Source organism: Podarcis muralis, chromosome 8 (genome assembly GCF_964188315.1).
Source record: "Podarcis muralis chromosome 8, rPodMur119.hap1.1, whole genome shotgun sequence".
Classification (NCBI taxonomy): Eukaryota; Metazoa; Chordata; class Lepidosauria; order Squamata; family Lacertidae; genus Podarcis; species Podarcis muralis.
Window position 1 is genome coordinate 20,885,966 of NC_135662.1, and position 15,690 is coordinate 20,901,655.

The 15,690-nt window shown below is 42.0% G+C and overlaps 1 protein-coding gene across 3 annotated transcripts in view; it reads left to right on the forward strand.

Annotated features, from left to right (window-relative positions):
- LOC114601355 (nardilysin-like) overlaps window positions 1-15,221 on the forward strand; it is a 49,074-nt gene extending 33,853 nt beyond the window's left edge. For all 3 annotated transcript variants that reach the window (XM_028738564.2, XM_077933638.1, XM_077933639.1), the window contains 6 exons: window positions 5,607-5,659; window positions 6,915-6,998; window positions 9,482-9,572; window positions 10,961-11,077; window positions 12,106-12,195; window positions 15,027-15,221. In XM_028738564.2, the coding sequence (XP_028594397.2) occupies window positions 5,607-5,659; window positions 6,915-6,998; window positions 9,482-9,572; window positions 10,961-11,077; window positions 12,106-12,195; window positions 15,027-15,221 (630 nt within the window). The remainder of the gene's footprint in view (window positions 1-5,606; window positions 5,660-6,914; window positions 6,999-9,481; window positions 9,573-10,960; window positions 11,078-12,105; window positions 12,196-15,026) is intronic.
- The last annotated feature ends 469 nt before the right edge of the window (window positions 15,222-15,690 follow it).

Below are 15,690 nucleotides of genomic sequence, written 5' to 3' on the forward strand. Positions count from 1 at the left end.
CGGTCAATTTTTAATCAAGTCTCTTTTAAATTTACATAAGATTTAACATTTACAGCTGTAATTCTTTGTTTCTTACCCCTTAACATCTTATCAGTCCACAATTTTACAGTAGTTTTTAAGATATATTTTAAATTTTCTCCAGTCCTCCACTGTCTCTTTCCTCTGGTCACGGATTCTGCCGGTCATCTCTGCCAGTCCCATATATTCCGTCACCTTCGTCTGCCATTCTTCCAGAGTAGGTAGTTCTTGCGTCTTCCAATACTTTGCCAACAGGATTCTTGCTGCTGTGGTTGCATACATAAAAAATGTCTTATCCCTCTTTGGTACCAGTTGACCGACCATGCCCAAGAGAAAAGCCTCCGGTTTCTTTGCAAATGTCCACTTAAGGACTTTCGAACTTTATGCTTTAGCTTCTCAAAACTTTGAAGCTTCAACTTTTCACCATCTTGTTCTAAAATTTCACAATATTTAGGCCAATTAGAGTCCATGTTAAGTTTTTTCACTGCCTTAGCTTCCATTGGTGACAACCACCTGGGGGTTTTGCTTTCCAATAAATCCTTATATCTATTCCAAACATTATACAGTGCTTTCCTAACAATATGGTTTTTAAAGCTTTTGTGCACCTTTACCTTGTCATACCACAAATATGCATGCCAGCCAAAACTATTGTCATATCCCTCCAGGTCCAAAATGTCTGTATCCTCCAGAAGTAGCCATTGCTTCAACCAGCAAAATGCTGCTGATTCATAATAAAGTCTTAAGTCTGGCAGGGCGAAGCCCCCTCTATCTTTCGCATCGGTTAAAATCTTAAATTTTATTCTGGGCTTTTTGCCCTGCCAGACAAATTTAGATATATCCTTCTGCCACTTCTTGAAGCAGTCCATTTTGTCCAGGATCTGCAACGTCTGAAACAAAAACAACATTCTCGGCAATACATTCATCTTGATAACAGCAATTCGGCCTAACAAGGAAAGTTTCAGCCTAGACCATATATCTAGATCCTTTTTCACTTCTGACCAACATTTTTCATAGTTATCTTTAAATAAGTTCACATTTTTAGATGTTAAATTTACCCCCAGGTACTTAACCTTTTTTGCTATTTCCAACCCAGTTTCACTTTGAAACCTATCTTTTTCTTCATTTGTTAGATTTTTTTCCAACACCTTTGTTTTCTGTTTATTTAATTTAAATCCTGCTACCTGGCCGAATATCTCAATTAATTCTAGAACTCTTTTGGTACTAGCTTCTGGCTGTTGCAAGGTTAACACTAAATCATCTGCAAATGCCCTTAATTTGTATTGTTTAGCTCCGACCTGTATTCCTTTTACCAGCTGGTCCTTTCTAATCATATTTAACAAAACCTCCAGGACAGATATAAAAAGTAGAGGGGATATAGGACATCCCTGTCGTGTGCCTTTCTCTATTGGTATTTCGTCCATTACCACATTGTTCACAATTAGTTTAGCTCTTTGTTCAGAGTATACTGCACCTATACCGTTTTCGAACCCTTGGCCTACCCCCATCCCATGGAGAGTCTTCTTCATAAAATTCCAAGAAATGTTGTCAAAGGCTTTCTCCGCGTCCACAAAGATCAAAACTGCCTTTCTGTTAATGTCCACCTCCAGCAACTCCAAAATGTCTATAATATTCCTCACATTATCCGACATGTGTCTCCCTGGGAGAAAGCCTGTTTGATTCTTATGAATCTCCTCTACCAATACTCTCTTAAATCTTTTTGCCAAAACGTCTGCAAAAATTTTGTAGTCCACATTCAAGAGTGATATAGGGCGGTAGTTCTTGACTTGATGTTTCTCAGTTTCTGTCTTCGGTATAAGTGAGATAAATGCTTCTTTCCACGATTCGGGAGCCTTTTTCCCCTCTAATATTTGATTACATACTTCCTTCAATGGTTGTATTAACCATTCCTTAAGAGCTTTGTAATATTTCGCAGTCAAACCGTCTGGTCCTGGTGATTTCCCCAATTTCATATTCTGGATGGCACCCTCTATTTCTTGTTCTGTAATTTTTTCATTCAAAATCCTTTTGTTTTGTTCTGAAATCTTTGATAATCCATATTTTTTGACGAATTCCTCTATTTCTTGTTCGTTTATAGGCCCTTGTGCATACAGTTTTTTGAAGAAACTTTGAAAACAGTTACTTATCTCATTTGGTTTGTTAATAAGTTTCCCATCTATTTCCAAGGATGTCACAGTATTTAACTTTTGTCTCTTTTTCAGTTGCCATGACAGCAGTTTCCCACATTTATCTGCCGATTCAAATGTCTTTTGCCTCATTTGCTTTATCTTCCATTCTATTTCTTGATTCGTCACTTCCATGTATTGTGTCTGATAATATTTTATTTCTCTTAAAATCTCATGAGACTTTGGTTTAGATCTCAATTTCTTCTCTCCTTCTTTTATTTGTTTCAATATCCTTTCCTTCCTCTCATTTTGTTTTTTCCTCTTTATAGAGTTCTGCTGAATTAAGAAACCGCGCATCACGGCCTTGCTTGCGTCCCATACTATTCTTTTTTCCACCTCCGTTCTCAAATTTATCTCAAAATAATCCTTCACTATTTTTTGGGCCTTTTGGTAAATTTCTTCATCTCTAAATAGGGTGTCGTTCATTCTCCATCTGAAGGTTCCAGCCGTTGTTAATTTCATTTCCATCTTTACTGCATTGTGGTCGGAGCAGGTTTTTGTGCAGATTTCTGTTTTTTTCACTCTTGGTGCCAGATTGCTAGAAATCCAGATTTGATCAATTCTGGTCCAGGTCATTTTTGCTTCAGAGAAGAAGGTTCCCTCTCTTTCCAGAGGGTTCCTTGTTCTCCAAATATCAATCAAGTCCATGGTATCAGTCAATTCGAAAAAAGTCTTTGGTAGTCTCCCGTCCTTAGATATTACTTGTCTTCGTGCTTTGTCCATATTTGTGGAGACAACTCCATTCATGTCGCCCATCAGAATGATTTTAAAGTCCATAAAATCCATTAAAGTCTCATGCAACTTCTTGAAGAACTCGGCCTTCCCCTCATTGGGTGCATAAACTCCTACAATTAAAGTCTTTTCTCCTTGGATTTGAATTTCTACTGCCAGGTATCTTCCTTCATCGTCCTTAAAGATCATTTTTGGTTCCCATTTTTCCTTGGCGTAAATCACCACCCCTCTTTTCTTGACTTTATCTGAGGAAACAAATTCCAGTCCTAATCTCTTATTTATCAAAAGTTTTCTATGTATCCTAGCAATATGGGTTTCTTGCAAACAGATTATGTCTAAATGTTCTTTCTTTAATATATGAAACACTTGATCTCTTTTTCGGGGATGGTTTAGACCATTGCAGTTCCAACTCAGAAGTTGCAGGGACATTTTTGTTACTGGGTATTTTCCCCACCGACTGCTCCAAGTTCCTGTTCCTCGTCGGTCGGTGCTGGGTTCAATCCAAACGATAGGTTTGCAATGTCCGGTATTTCCCTCTCCCTCGCAGTTCCTTTCTGAAAGTCCTCAAAGTTTCTCTCCAAAAAATGTTCTTTATCTTGAATTGTTTTTATTTTAATTTTCTTCCCTTTGAAGTTGAAGGACAGCCCTTGTGGGAATTCCCACCTAAATTGGATGTTATTTTGTTTCAATAAGTCAACTAAATCTTTGAATTGTGTTCTCACCTCCAAAAAGTATCTGGGAATATCTTTAAAAATCTGTATTTGGGCGTTTTTAATAACCAGTGCCTTCTGGAAATGTAAGTTCAATATTTTGTCTCTTTCTTCCTTAGATCTCAAAGTAATTAAACAGTCCCTTGGTTTCTTTCCTTGCTTCCTGCCAATCCGGAAGGCTGTAGTTATTGCAAATTCATCTTCCTCTCCCTCTAACTCATCACTCCAAAATTCTTGGAACTTATCTGTAAGAAATTCCCCAAGCTTGTCCTCTTCCTCCTCCGGTACCAATCTCAGTTTCAGATTCTTACCTTTCCTCTCCAGTTCCATAAGGGCCAAGGCTGCATCATGTTCATGTACTTTCTTTGCAATAGGAACAAATTTCCCTTTAGTTTCCTCGGCAGTGCTCTTTGCGCTCTCGGCTATTCTCCTTGTTTCTGTACTTTCTTGAATTAAACGATTTATAGAATCTGTATTAGACGATATTGTCGTTGTGTTCAAATCCAGTCTTGTTGTCAATTCTGTCAGTTTCTTGGAATTCTCTGTAGACTGCTTAGTAAGTGCTTCTAAAGATTCATTTATCCTGAGCAAAGCCTGTGTCATGGAATCCATTGATACTGTTGTTGCTTTTTCCTGCGCGGCTAAGGCTCCTGATATAGAGCCTCTTTTCTTTTGAGCCTGCTTTGCTTTGGATCTTGTTGCTATTTCATCCAGTGGGCCGCTCATATCTCAAGGTCGTTCCCACAGGAATAGTTGCAAGTGGAAAATCCCACTATTTCTGCCTCAGTACAACAGTCTCTCTTTTAGTCCTCTAGAGGGAGTACATTGTATCCAGTACGGGAACAAAGAAACAGGGAAAGAAATAGCCATACAAAGTTCCAAACGCGAAAGTCCAAGTAAAGACCCTACTTTGTTGCAATTTAAGATGTTACAGTTTTAGTCCACTAAAGCCCGGTTGTTTTATTTCAGATAAATCTTACTTTGTATCCACAATCTAATTTGACAGTTCGCTTCCAGGCGCTCACTGCTCCGGCAGCCTGGCCAGAGGTATCGGCAGTGGAAAGTTTCCCGTTCAAAACTCCTTTCTTTAAGCAGATAAAATTAAGTCAATTTTCTTCCCCCCCTCTCCTGCTCATTGGGGGGGAGGTCCTCTTTCGATGTCAGGTTTAACAGAGTTGAAAAGCATAAATACGTTCCCTTTAAGCACAGCTTACTCTTTTCGTTGCTCAGTCAATCATGCAGTTCCGGGAGGCAGACTTCCTTAATTTTTGCCTATCCCGTTTTCAGCCGAATCTTCTTAATTTTTAAAGTCCCGTTCCCTTTATTAGCCGTTCTTACTCATGGGTGTTGCTGCCAATCGGTAGTTTCAGGAAGGAATCGGCGCTCTCCGTCAATGGCGACGCGGCTTCGCTCCGTGAGCTGGGTTGCGATCCTCAGCACCGCGCTCACACCCGATGCCGCTCCGGAGCCTTTAAAAAGGCTCTTTCACGATACCGGGGGGCGCAAAGGTGCCCACCAAATCTCCTTGTTCACAGGCTTCAGCGCCTGTGATTTTAGGGGTCCCCCGCTCGCCATAGCGGGTCAGACCCGAACTCACGGAGCAGTCCTGCCTCGGAGCTCGAAGCAAGGACCACCATTAACGCTGGCGCCGACCGGAAGTCTCCCTCCCTCCCCTTTTCCTTTATTGTACTTCACTGTGCTGCAGCATCATATGGCTGCCAAAAAGGAGGCGTGGCATAAAATATTGTGTGAACTCTTTGATGATGGAATCATTTATTTTTAAATGCACCCTATTATACTCTCAAATGACGAGTGTCAGCCAAGGTAAGTTTTCAATACCTGGTAACTTTTTAAAGGGAGGGGAGAAGAGTCACACATGTTGAGGTTTATTGTTTCTTGTATTTCGAATATTTGTTTCTTGGGTCAAAGAAAATATCCCTGCAAATATAATGTTCCGTTTCAGATGCATATGGAGGAGCCATGCTTTGACTTCTTGCGAACAAAGAATACCCTGGGGTGAGTTTGCCATCTGAAGAAAGGCTTTGCAGTAAATATCACTTCATATACAAGAATTTCAGAGTACTTGATTTCTCTGAGTTCTTCCTGCTATTTAACAATAGATAGAAATATGGAATGTGCTTAAGTTAAGGGTCACCAAATTCTGTATTCTTGGAGGCCCCCTCATTCACCAGTCCAGACAAGTCATAGGGAAGGGGGACAGTCAAAAATTCAAAACTCAGATGTTCAGGCTCTATAATACAGCTGGTATCCCCTAACCCAGGGATGGTTAATGTGGTATCCAGCACATATTGTTGGACCCTAGTTTCCATCAGCTCCAGGGATGATGGGAGTTGTAGTCCAGCCCCAGGGAGTTAGAGATGACCCTATCATTCTATTATTCCAGCAATAAAGGTTTTACAGATATACACCATGTGTGCTTGTAAAGTCACTAATGAAGTGTAAATGAGCTTGCAAAAAAAGAAGCCCCAAATAAGAAAATCAGCAGTGGCCCTTTCCAAAATGCACATTAGGCAACAGTACAAGAAGACTTGGATGATATTGCATCCAAAAGCTCTGTGAGTAATGTCCTAGTCATTATCAGAGTAAACCTGCTGAAATTTATGGAATAAAGTTACTCTAAATATGAGTAATGCTGGATATCATCTTCCAATGGATGACTCTGAGAGCTAACCCTTTATTACATTCAAATCTGGTATTAAAGAAATAGTAGTGGCAGGAGGAAGTTAAATAAAGATGCTTCAGGGGCCAACTCCAGCCCGTTCTAGGTTTTGTCTGCATGCGAAATTTCTCATGATACCATTACCAAGAACCAGGGACCAAAACCTTTGAAGTCCTGCCTCTCCAGCTGTTCAGTAATTTCAGTTTGGGTGCAGACACAATGCAAACACAAGATCCCCAAAACAGTTTAATATATGGTGCCATGCTGTAGTCACAAATGTCACAACTGTTACGGTAAGGCATACAGAATTAGCCTGAAAAAAAGTACAACATAGTTAGAACAAATCTTGAAATGTGCCTTCCATTTAGGCAGCTGGCACATTGAAAGGCAGTAATGAAATCACTGGTTTAAAGCACTAATTCTAATGATGCAATCTGAACCATCTACCAAGTATTGCTTCCATGCACTTTAATTGAGCATGTGGGAGAACCGGTTTTGATGGATAGCTCCCATATACTAGTTAGTACTTGTTAATGATCAGAATAAAATGACTTGTGCTTGTGGAATGTTATTCTTTTCCTTTGATTTAAGCTACCATGTCTACCCTTCCACAAGAAACACATCTGGGATCCTGGGTTTCTCTGTTACCGTAACAACACAGGCAACCAAATATAAGTAAGTCGCCTATTAATATTTTTTCAAGAGCAGTTAAATTTAATATTATTGTTTCCATCCTAGGGCTCTGAACATTCTAGGGCTCTGCATAGGCCTGCACTTTTCCAAAACAGATATGACATGTTTAGAGTATAAAATGCAGCCAAGGTGCATTGTATGTCCCATAATTCCCCATTAATAATGTTTCTACTGCTCTCTTCCAAAGCGCTTGAGAATCTTAGTGTCTTTTGCAAGATGCATTTGCTTAAGTATACATTATGTGTTTCCTTGTGTAAGCTTTTCTACATGAATTGTCTGTGGCCTGGAGGCAGGTACAATTAATCACGCAAAAAACTATAGGAACAATGAGTTTGGCCATGATATCTCAAGATTCGGCTGGCTGTGCCTATGCCAAGGAAACGGACAATGTCACAACAAAGTGACATTTGGGTCCGCCATCTTGATTCAAACTGGTGGTGAGCACCCAAACATCAACAACAAAACACCACTTCAGGAGTCCTTGTGACAAGCTTGGTGATGATATCTCGAGAGGTTGCCCGACCTATAGAAAACAAACAGGCACACAAACCATTTTTCAAGACTGATAGAATGAAAACATCCTGGCTTGTTTGTTCAGATAGGTGATGGGAACAGTGAAATGGCTGCATGAGGGGACATCAGACTCATATGTATCTTATTAAGTTCAGGTGTTATTGGTCCAATGCAGCCATTGTGGTTAACGTAAGTCCAATTGCCTAAATAGCACATCAGACTTTAGCTGGATTGGGAGCTGTCTAATAAAGGTAGAAGGGACGCGGGTGGTGCTGTGGATTAAACCACAGAGCCTAGGACTTGCCGATCAGAAGGTTGGCGGTTCGAATCCCCGCAACGGCGTGAGCTCCCGTTGCTCGGTCCCTGCTCCTGCCAACCTAGCAGTTCGAAAGCATATCAAAGTACAAGTAGATAAATAGGTACCGCTCCGGCGGGAAGGTAAACGGCGTTTCCATGCGCTGCTCTGGTTGTCCAGAAGCGGCTTAGTCATGCTGGCCACATGACCCGGAAGCTGTACGCCAGCTCCCTCAGCCAATAAAGCGAGATGAGCACCGCAACCCCAGAGTCGGTCACGACTGGACCTAATGGTCAGGGTTCCCTTTACCTTTAATAAAGGTAGACTTTATAAGACTATATAGTTAATAAAATCCTTTATTTCGTATGTTGCTTTGAAACAAATGTAGAAGAGCTCAGACTTAATGGTGGGGAATTAATAAGCAAATATTGCCTCCTGTACCTTCAGTGGAAGCAGCCTTCCATGGCATAGAAAGGCAAAGTCTGAATCTAACCTAAAGGACCCAGTGTTTTTCAAGCAACAAAGCTAGAAAAACAAAATCCTGGATTCCACAACCTCCCTGCTTGATTGCCTGTCCTGGTCTTATTGCAGCGTGTTAAAACCCAAGTTTCAGTTTCCAAATGCGTACAGCTGCCACCCCCAGAATTTAAAACACCTGTTTCTTCTATGTGCTGTAAATATGATTCTTACATTTTAAAATCTCAATTGAGTAGTTGTCATAATTAATCAATTAGCTGAACCAAGATCACCAGCCAGCACTGTTGCTTTCTTTCTTTCTTTTATGAAGCTCTTGCCTGTGAAAATATGCTCATTGCTGGTAATATAAAGAACCTGAGAATGTTTATATTCGGGCAGTGCATTTGAGATGAATCTTCAAGCAACAAATGAGTTCCCTATTGTTTGCTTGAGAGAAACTGTTATCTTAATTAACCAGCTGTAAAATATTACCTTTGTTGAATGAAATACATTCCACACAAGTGCTACTATTATTTTTCATTTGAGGCCTGTCAGATTCAGTCTCTCCAGGCTTAGCAGGTGCATGATATACCAAAAGCTTCAGGACACTCTGGTTTCTTGTTGGTCCCTTTGCTTCCTTTTTGGGATGCTTGCTGCGGAATTCAATCTTTGTGAATTCCTATGTGAAATTTTCCCCCCTCTAACATAATGCATGCACTGCTTCCTAAAGCAAAGGACCATATAGAAACTTCAGTTATTGAGTGGTATATAAATAACTTAATAAAATAAAGACACGTCTTACAAAAGACAACCTAAAATATTAACTTTTTAAATGCCAATAAAAGAAAACATTAAAAACAAGTTACATTTTTTTAAAGCCATTATTTTTTTAAAAAAAAATGTTACCGACTAAAAAACTACATGTTAATATGGCATGCAAAACTTATGCACTTACAGAAAAGAAAATGTTGCTAGCGGGCATGTAAAATAAACAATAGAGTGAAGACAGTTAACTGCCTGCTATCAATGGGAAGGGAGTTCCCAAGAGTGGCACCTGCCATGCCCTCAATTTGTTGCAGAATGTACATATATCATGTGGCACTTGTAAAAGTGCCAGTTCCGCAGATCTAAGAGGTCATGTGGGCACATAAGGGGTTAGGTCAATAACAACTAAACTTCTTATGCCCTTGATAACTTTTAGCACTGAATTTGTTGATAAAAAAATAGAAGAGTTCTTTGTGCACTTTGAAGAAAAACTCCGGAAATTAACTGAGGACGAATTCTCTGCTCAGGTAAGACTTGTGGTTTGTTTTACGTTGTGCGTTGCATCCAGACGGGTTTAGGCACCTGAGCATTTATCTTGGACATCTTGTGGGACATCTTCAAGAGAAAATAAGTCAAAGGAGTAAGCCTTACACAAATCTGGAGTGGAGTCCCTAAGACAGTTGGATGGTACGCCTCCTTCAGCAACTCCTGCAGCCAAGCTGGTGCCAAACGTATTGCTCTGATTTCCTTTGCCCACATAAGTGAGGCCAAGGTGGGGGATTGTCATCTAGGCAGCCCAGGACCTCTGGACACACTGCCCAGGCTTGCACCTTAGGGAGGTCACTTTGGTGCTGCTAACATAGCAGTTTGACTTCACCCTCGGAGGCATACTCCATTGTCTCTCAAGACAGATGGATGCCAGCAACCAACAAGGGATCATATACACAACACTTGTCCCATGTCTTGAAGCATGGATCCAAGAGGTTATCTGCTTGTCGAGTTGCTTTCTATGCCTGGGTCCGAGCTGTTTTCCATTTCCCCTGCCACTTTCCCTTGGAAAGCCTGCTCTTTACCACTGAATCAGAGCAAACATCAATCTGCTGGATACCTGGTGTGGCGATCACAAAGGGTCCCCGGTGCCACCACTTTATTTCTCACTGCCACCACCCAGGCCCTACCTGGTACAACACTGCGTCCAGTCAGGGTTAAATTGAAACATAAACTTCTGTTTATTTATTGCAGTTTAACAAGTGTGTGGTTTCATAAACGGTATCGGTCAATTACAAACGAGGGGTGCCTATCCAGACCTATAACTTCCACTGCCTGCTCTCACTCACTAAACCACCTCTCAGATATTTACTTGTCTTCCTAGCTCCTAACTGTTCCTGACTCAGCTTATTTCGCTACACTAACTCAACCTACCCACAGACTCTATCCCAATTCACTCCCACTCCAACCAACCACCCAACTCCCAACAAACTCCTCCCTTTGCCCCTCCCAGAGCTGGTTTTATAGTCCCTCTGACTCCACCCCCTGGGTGCTGATTGGGTAACCTGTTTAACTATTTCACCTCCAGCACTCTCATATGTTAATGTCACACCTGGTTTGCTCTAATTCAGTGCTAAAGTGTAGGTTTTCCTGGGGGAAAGCACTGAGACAAGCGGAAGAATGGACAAGCCCTAAGTTAAGCTATAAAGGTCAAATAGATTGCTGCCACACCATAATTTTGCTGTTGCTCTGTGCCTCTCCACTGCTGCACAGATTTTGCTTGCCTGTTCATTGGATCAGAGCATAAAAAGGAGTGCACGCCTTGGAACGAGAAACAAACATTCATGGCAACGTGCAAGTTTTGCTTTTTGGAAGCAGAACTTTGTCAAAAGCAGAGACATTCCTACAGGAGCCGCATGTTTTACAGGTCTCAGCTCTCATAAAGCTTAAGCAAACTGATGATGCCCATCTTGGGGAAGAGGTGGACAGGAACTGGAACGAAGTGCTTACTCAGCAGTACGTGTTTGACAGACTTGCCCGAGAGGTAGTAAATAGTAAAACGCTACCCGTCTTCGTCTCTTGTTAATTGTTTGTTGTAATCGTTAAGTGGCTTTGCTCCTGGTCCATAAAATGGGGGGGGGGGGGTTATTGCCTTTGTGGGACTGGGCTGACTGTGTGTGATTGCCTACATGGTGCTGACAAGGCCAAAAGGGGAGACCTGAGATCTAGGCTTCCTAATTGAATTATGCTCTTGCAAAACAAAGCAAAAAAATCAACGCACAGCTCTTCACAAGTGAAAATGAACAGCTCGTTTACCACTTGAATGTTCTCTCAGTGTTTGTCATGTGTGAGGCAGCTGTGCCTTGAGATCTTCAAGATCCCAAAATGTGGTTACGGGGGGAAATTTCTTAAATTGGTGTCAGATTTTCTCTCACTTGTAGGAATCCACATGTAGCTTGCCTCCCATCTGCCCCAAGCTGGGGTGACTGTTCTGCTAAGCTTGCTAATGTGAGTTTATACATTGTGATGAGTGTACGGGGCTGTTGGAACACTTGCACTGGGCGGATTCCAAAATGAGAATCTAAACAGCCGAACCGATGTGTAGCATATCCCTTATATTTTTCTTAATACATCCAGATCAAGCCTTTCAATTGGCATTCTTTCCAAGTCAATGGACATAGGACTGCAAGATAAACTATCCCATATAATATGGTTCAAGGTGTATCTCTACTGTGGGGAAAGGGAGAAGAAACTATGGAGGAATTTATGTAATGGTGCTCATTTATAATGCTCATGCACCAAACACTCCTCCTAGGGCAATATCTGCATTTTGGGTCATTTTAGGTGGGGAACCTCAGTTCCAGGGGCCAAAATGTGGTCCTCTGGGTCTCTCTCTCTTGCCCTTTCCAGCCAAGCTAATCCTCCTCCTTGACCTCAGTCCTACTTTGCACCCTTCTTGAGAGTTTTTTGCCTGTCTGGTATGTGTCTGATAATGCCTCTTGCTTGCTGGATGGAGGACACAAAGGAGTGTATATCTGTCCTAAGAAGCTCTCTTTCTTTTATGGCTTATAGATTGTAGCCCTGAAGAGCTTTAGAAAATCCCATTTGCTTGACTGGTTCCTAGGATTCAGGGGCAAGAACAAACGAGTGCTTAGCACCCATGTGAGTATACCTGAAATCAGAGTATGTGTGCTCTCTCGCGGATAGATATGTAAATATGGGAGTACCAATGGATGCTATATATATATATATATATATATATATATATATATATATATATGCAGGTTTTGGTGTCCTCGGGTGTCTTCCCATGTAAAAGTTGGGGTGTCTAGGCGACGTTTCGACGAGGTCTCACTCGTCATCTTCAGGCTGGTGCTTTCGGCTTCTTGTTACTGGAACAGAGCAGCTATATATATATAGCTCAGGGATGGGGAACTGATGTTCGGGGGGAGGGGTCAAATGCTTCTCTGTCTGGCCCTTGGAGTCGTCCCCCCACAGGCCTCATTTCTCACTCAAACCTGTTTCGTGTCTTCCTTGAATGCTTTGGATTACCTAGAATGTGGCCTTACCTAGTTGGAGAGTCATTTGTGTCTTTGAGTGCTTGTAGAAACCCCTGGCTTTTGCATGGCTGGAATGTAGCTTACTATGAAATGGTAAGAGCAACGTCCATTGTCCCTCTCTTGCTTTTGCCTATAGATGGATAGTAACAGTGGCATTCTAGTCCATATTATACCTTGGGCCCTTGAGTCCAGGCTTCCCTCAATAACTTATTGTGTGCTACTGATTTACAGAAAGCAGTAGGAAGACTCTCCTTTTATTTACTTGTCTGTGTCATTCAAAGCCAGCACAGGGGACGATGCCCTAACCCAGGGATAGCCAACAGGTGCCTTGCAGATGTTGCTAAACTACAGCTTCCATCATCCTTGACCATCAGCCAAGCTGACTGGCTCTGACGGGAAATGGAGGGGACCACATTGCCTTCCCCTGTCTAATCTAAAGTCCTCTAGATCTAGGACACATTCATGAATTGAAAATGTGTATTTGTGGGATAGAACATCAAGAGCAACTTGTTTGGTAAAGAACTAACAAATAGCAGTTATAAGATACCTGACATCCCTCTTTATCACCTGTCCTAACTCCCCATCTTTTTACATGCATCTTCATTGTCTCTGATAACTCTCCATCTTCTTCCCACTCTTCCTTCAACTTTGTCCAACTATCTAGCTCCCTAACTGACATTGTTAGGCAAAGTCTTGGTCCGCCTGTCACTCAGTCACCACCCACCATTCCATCACTCTCCCCTGCTGTCAATCCTTCTCTCACACATTCTTCTGTTACACTAAGAATGAAACATCTGCTAACCACTTGACAGCAGAACCTGTAATTCTAGACTTATGGAATCTTGCCCCCTTTGTAGCTTTCAGCCTCTGGCAAGGTGACCTGGAAGCATCATTACGAGATGTACTTCCTGTTCTCTTGCACAATTTCACACTTATGCTTTCTGTTTTGTAATATCAGAAGAAGAAGAACTTCCACATTTCCCTTGTGGGGAGGACGCATGTCTCCCTGCCTGTGGAAGCATGGGGAGATTAGTACTGTAGGTTCTGCTTTGGATATTTAGAAGAACAGAGATTGCAACTCATTAACACAGACACACACCGCACTAAAATCCACCACTCTGAACCATAAGAAAATCCCTTATGCCAAGTCAGACCCTTGATCCATCTAGCTCGACATTGTCTACACTGGCTGGCAGCAGCGCTTCAGGATTTTAAACAGGAGCCTCTCCTAACCCTGCCTGGAGATGCCAAAGATTCTTCTGCATGGAAGGCAGGTGTGCTCTGTCTGAGCTATGACGCATATGCCATGATCACGCACACAAATAAAAATCCACAAATATTCCATACTACCTACTCAAAATCCTTATGTTTGCAGTCAGAGCTGTACAACACTGATTTGGTTATTTTTGAGATTTGATCAATGTTTCTTCCATCTCATGACCTTTGGCTTTCTTAAAAACCGCAGTCATCTGAACTCATTAAGGAAATGCTCCTTACTTTTACAGGTTTGTTATCTTCTCAGCTGTTTGTTTGTTTGTTTGTTTGTTTGTTTGTTTGTTTGTTTCATGGGGGTTTAATTGGCTTAAATAAAAAAAAGTGATGAGATCTTCATTTTTCTCTCAATAAGGTCTGCAGTGTATTAGAAGTCAATCTCAAATTTTAAAGTTTCTACATTTAACCTCCTATCTCAAGGTTTGCCGAGTGGTTCCCTCTAGATGTTGCCAGACTTCACCTCCCATTAAAAAGCACTGAGATAGCTCAGTTGGTAGAGCATAGTGCTGTTAATGCCAAGGTTGCAGGTTGGATCCCTGTGTGGGGGAGCTGCATATTCCTGCATTGCAGAGGGTTGGACTAGATGATTCTCAGGGTCCCCTTCCAACTCTACAATTCTATGATTAGCTCCAGCCAGTGTGGCCAGCGTGGAGGGACGACTGGACATGTAGATGAGCCACACCTGGAGGGCACAATTTTGACTATTCGGGTTCTACATTACTAGATAAAGTTTGCAGGTGGAGTTAGTTTTAGGGATTTTGCACTGTGGTGCTTGCCATCTGAAGTGAAATCCGATACATTCATCTCCAAATTGACTTCAAGCACCCAATATTACCCAACCAGCAACTTTCTGTTTATATGTGCAACGCTGTTTGCCAAAACAAAGCTATGCCCCCATCTCCCTTGCAAGCTTGCTTTATGCTTACTGAATTTGTACACCAGGAAATCATTTTGCAGTAACCCAGATGTTTGGGCCAAGTTTGTCATATGCAAAAGCGTGCCTACAGTTTGTTCACGTATCATCGGTTGATAGGAAGCCTGTCAGAAATGACATAATTAACATGATGTTGGGATTGTGCTTGCAGGAGACCAGACTCTGTTTGAACTTTTAGGCCCCAGGTGTTTGCTGCTTTGGTAACTGCTTGGCCTTTGAATTCACAGGTGGTTGGCTATGGCAAACAGGAAGGGAACACGGATTTCTCACGCACCTACAGCGTTCAGGGGACTTTCTTTGGCAAAACAGCTGAACTAACATTCCTCCCCTCCTCTCCCCTGCTGAATCTCCCTTCTGTTATGGACATACGGGCCTTCACCTCAACGCTTAACGTTCTTCCTTACCACAAGATACTAAAATAAACCGTCATAAGCTTTAGCCTCAAGGTTGCTTATGTGTCGTGCTTTCATGGTGCTGCCCTCCACATGCTGCTAGAACCAGATCGTTCGCTGTGCTAGCTAAAACTGATGGGAGATGGAAGTCCAGCAACATCTGGAAGTCCACCTTTGCCATATTGTCTCTTATTTTGTCTCCACCTTGTTTAATATGCAGACCGTTTTGTGGGGGGAAGTGTGAAAAGGGCCCAGGTAGCACCAAGTTCAAAATGACTGGGAAATCTCTGAGAAAACTCTAAGAACAGCACAGTGCCCCCAATACGGGCAACAACCAAAGTACACACATCCAACTGACGCGTGGCCAGGCACACGCACATCATGCTGAACCAGGAAGTGACTTTAAAAATAGAAAGGCGGGGGGGAGTCATGAAAACAGAAATCCAATGAACCTTTGCAAATACAATCCCAGGAGCCCTTGCACTGACCATTGAGGCCT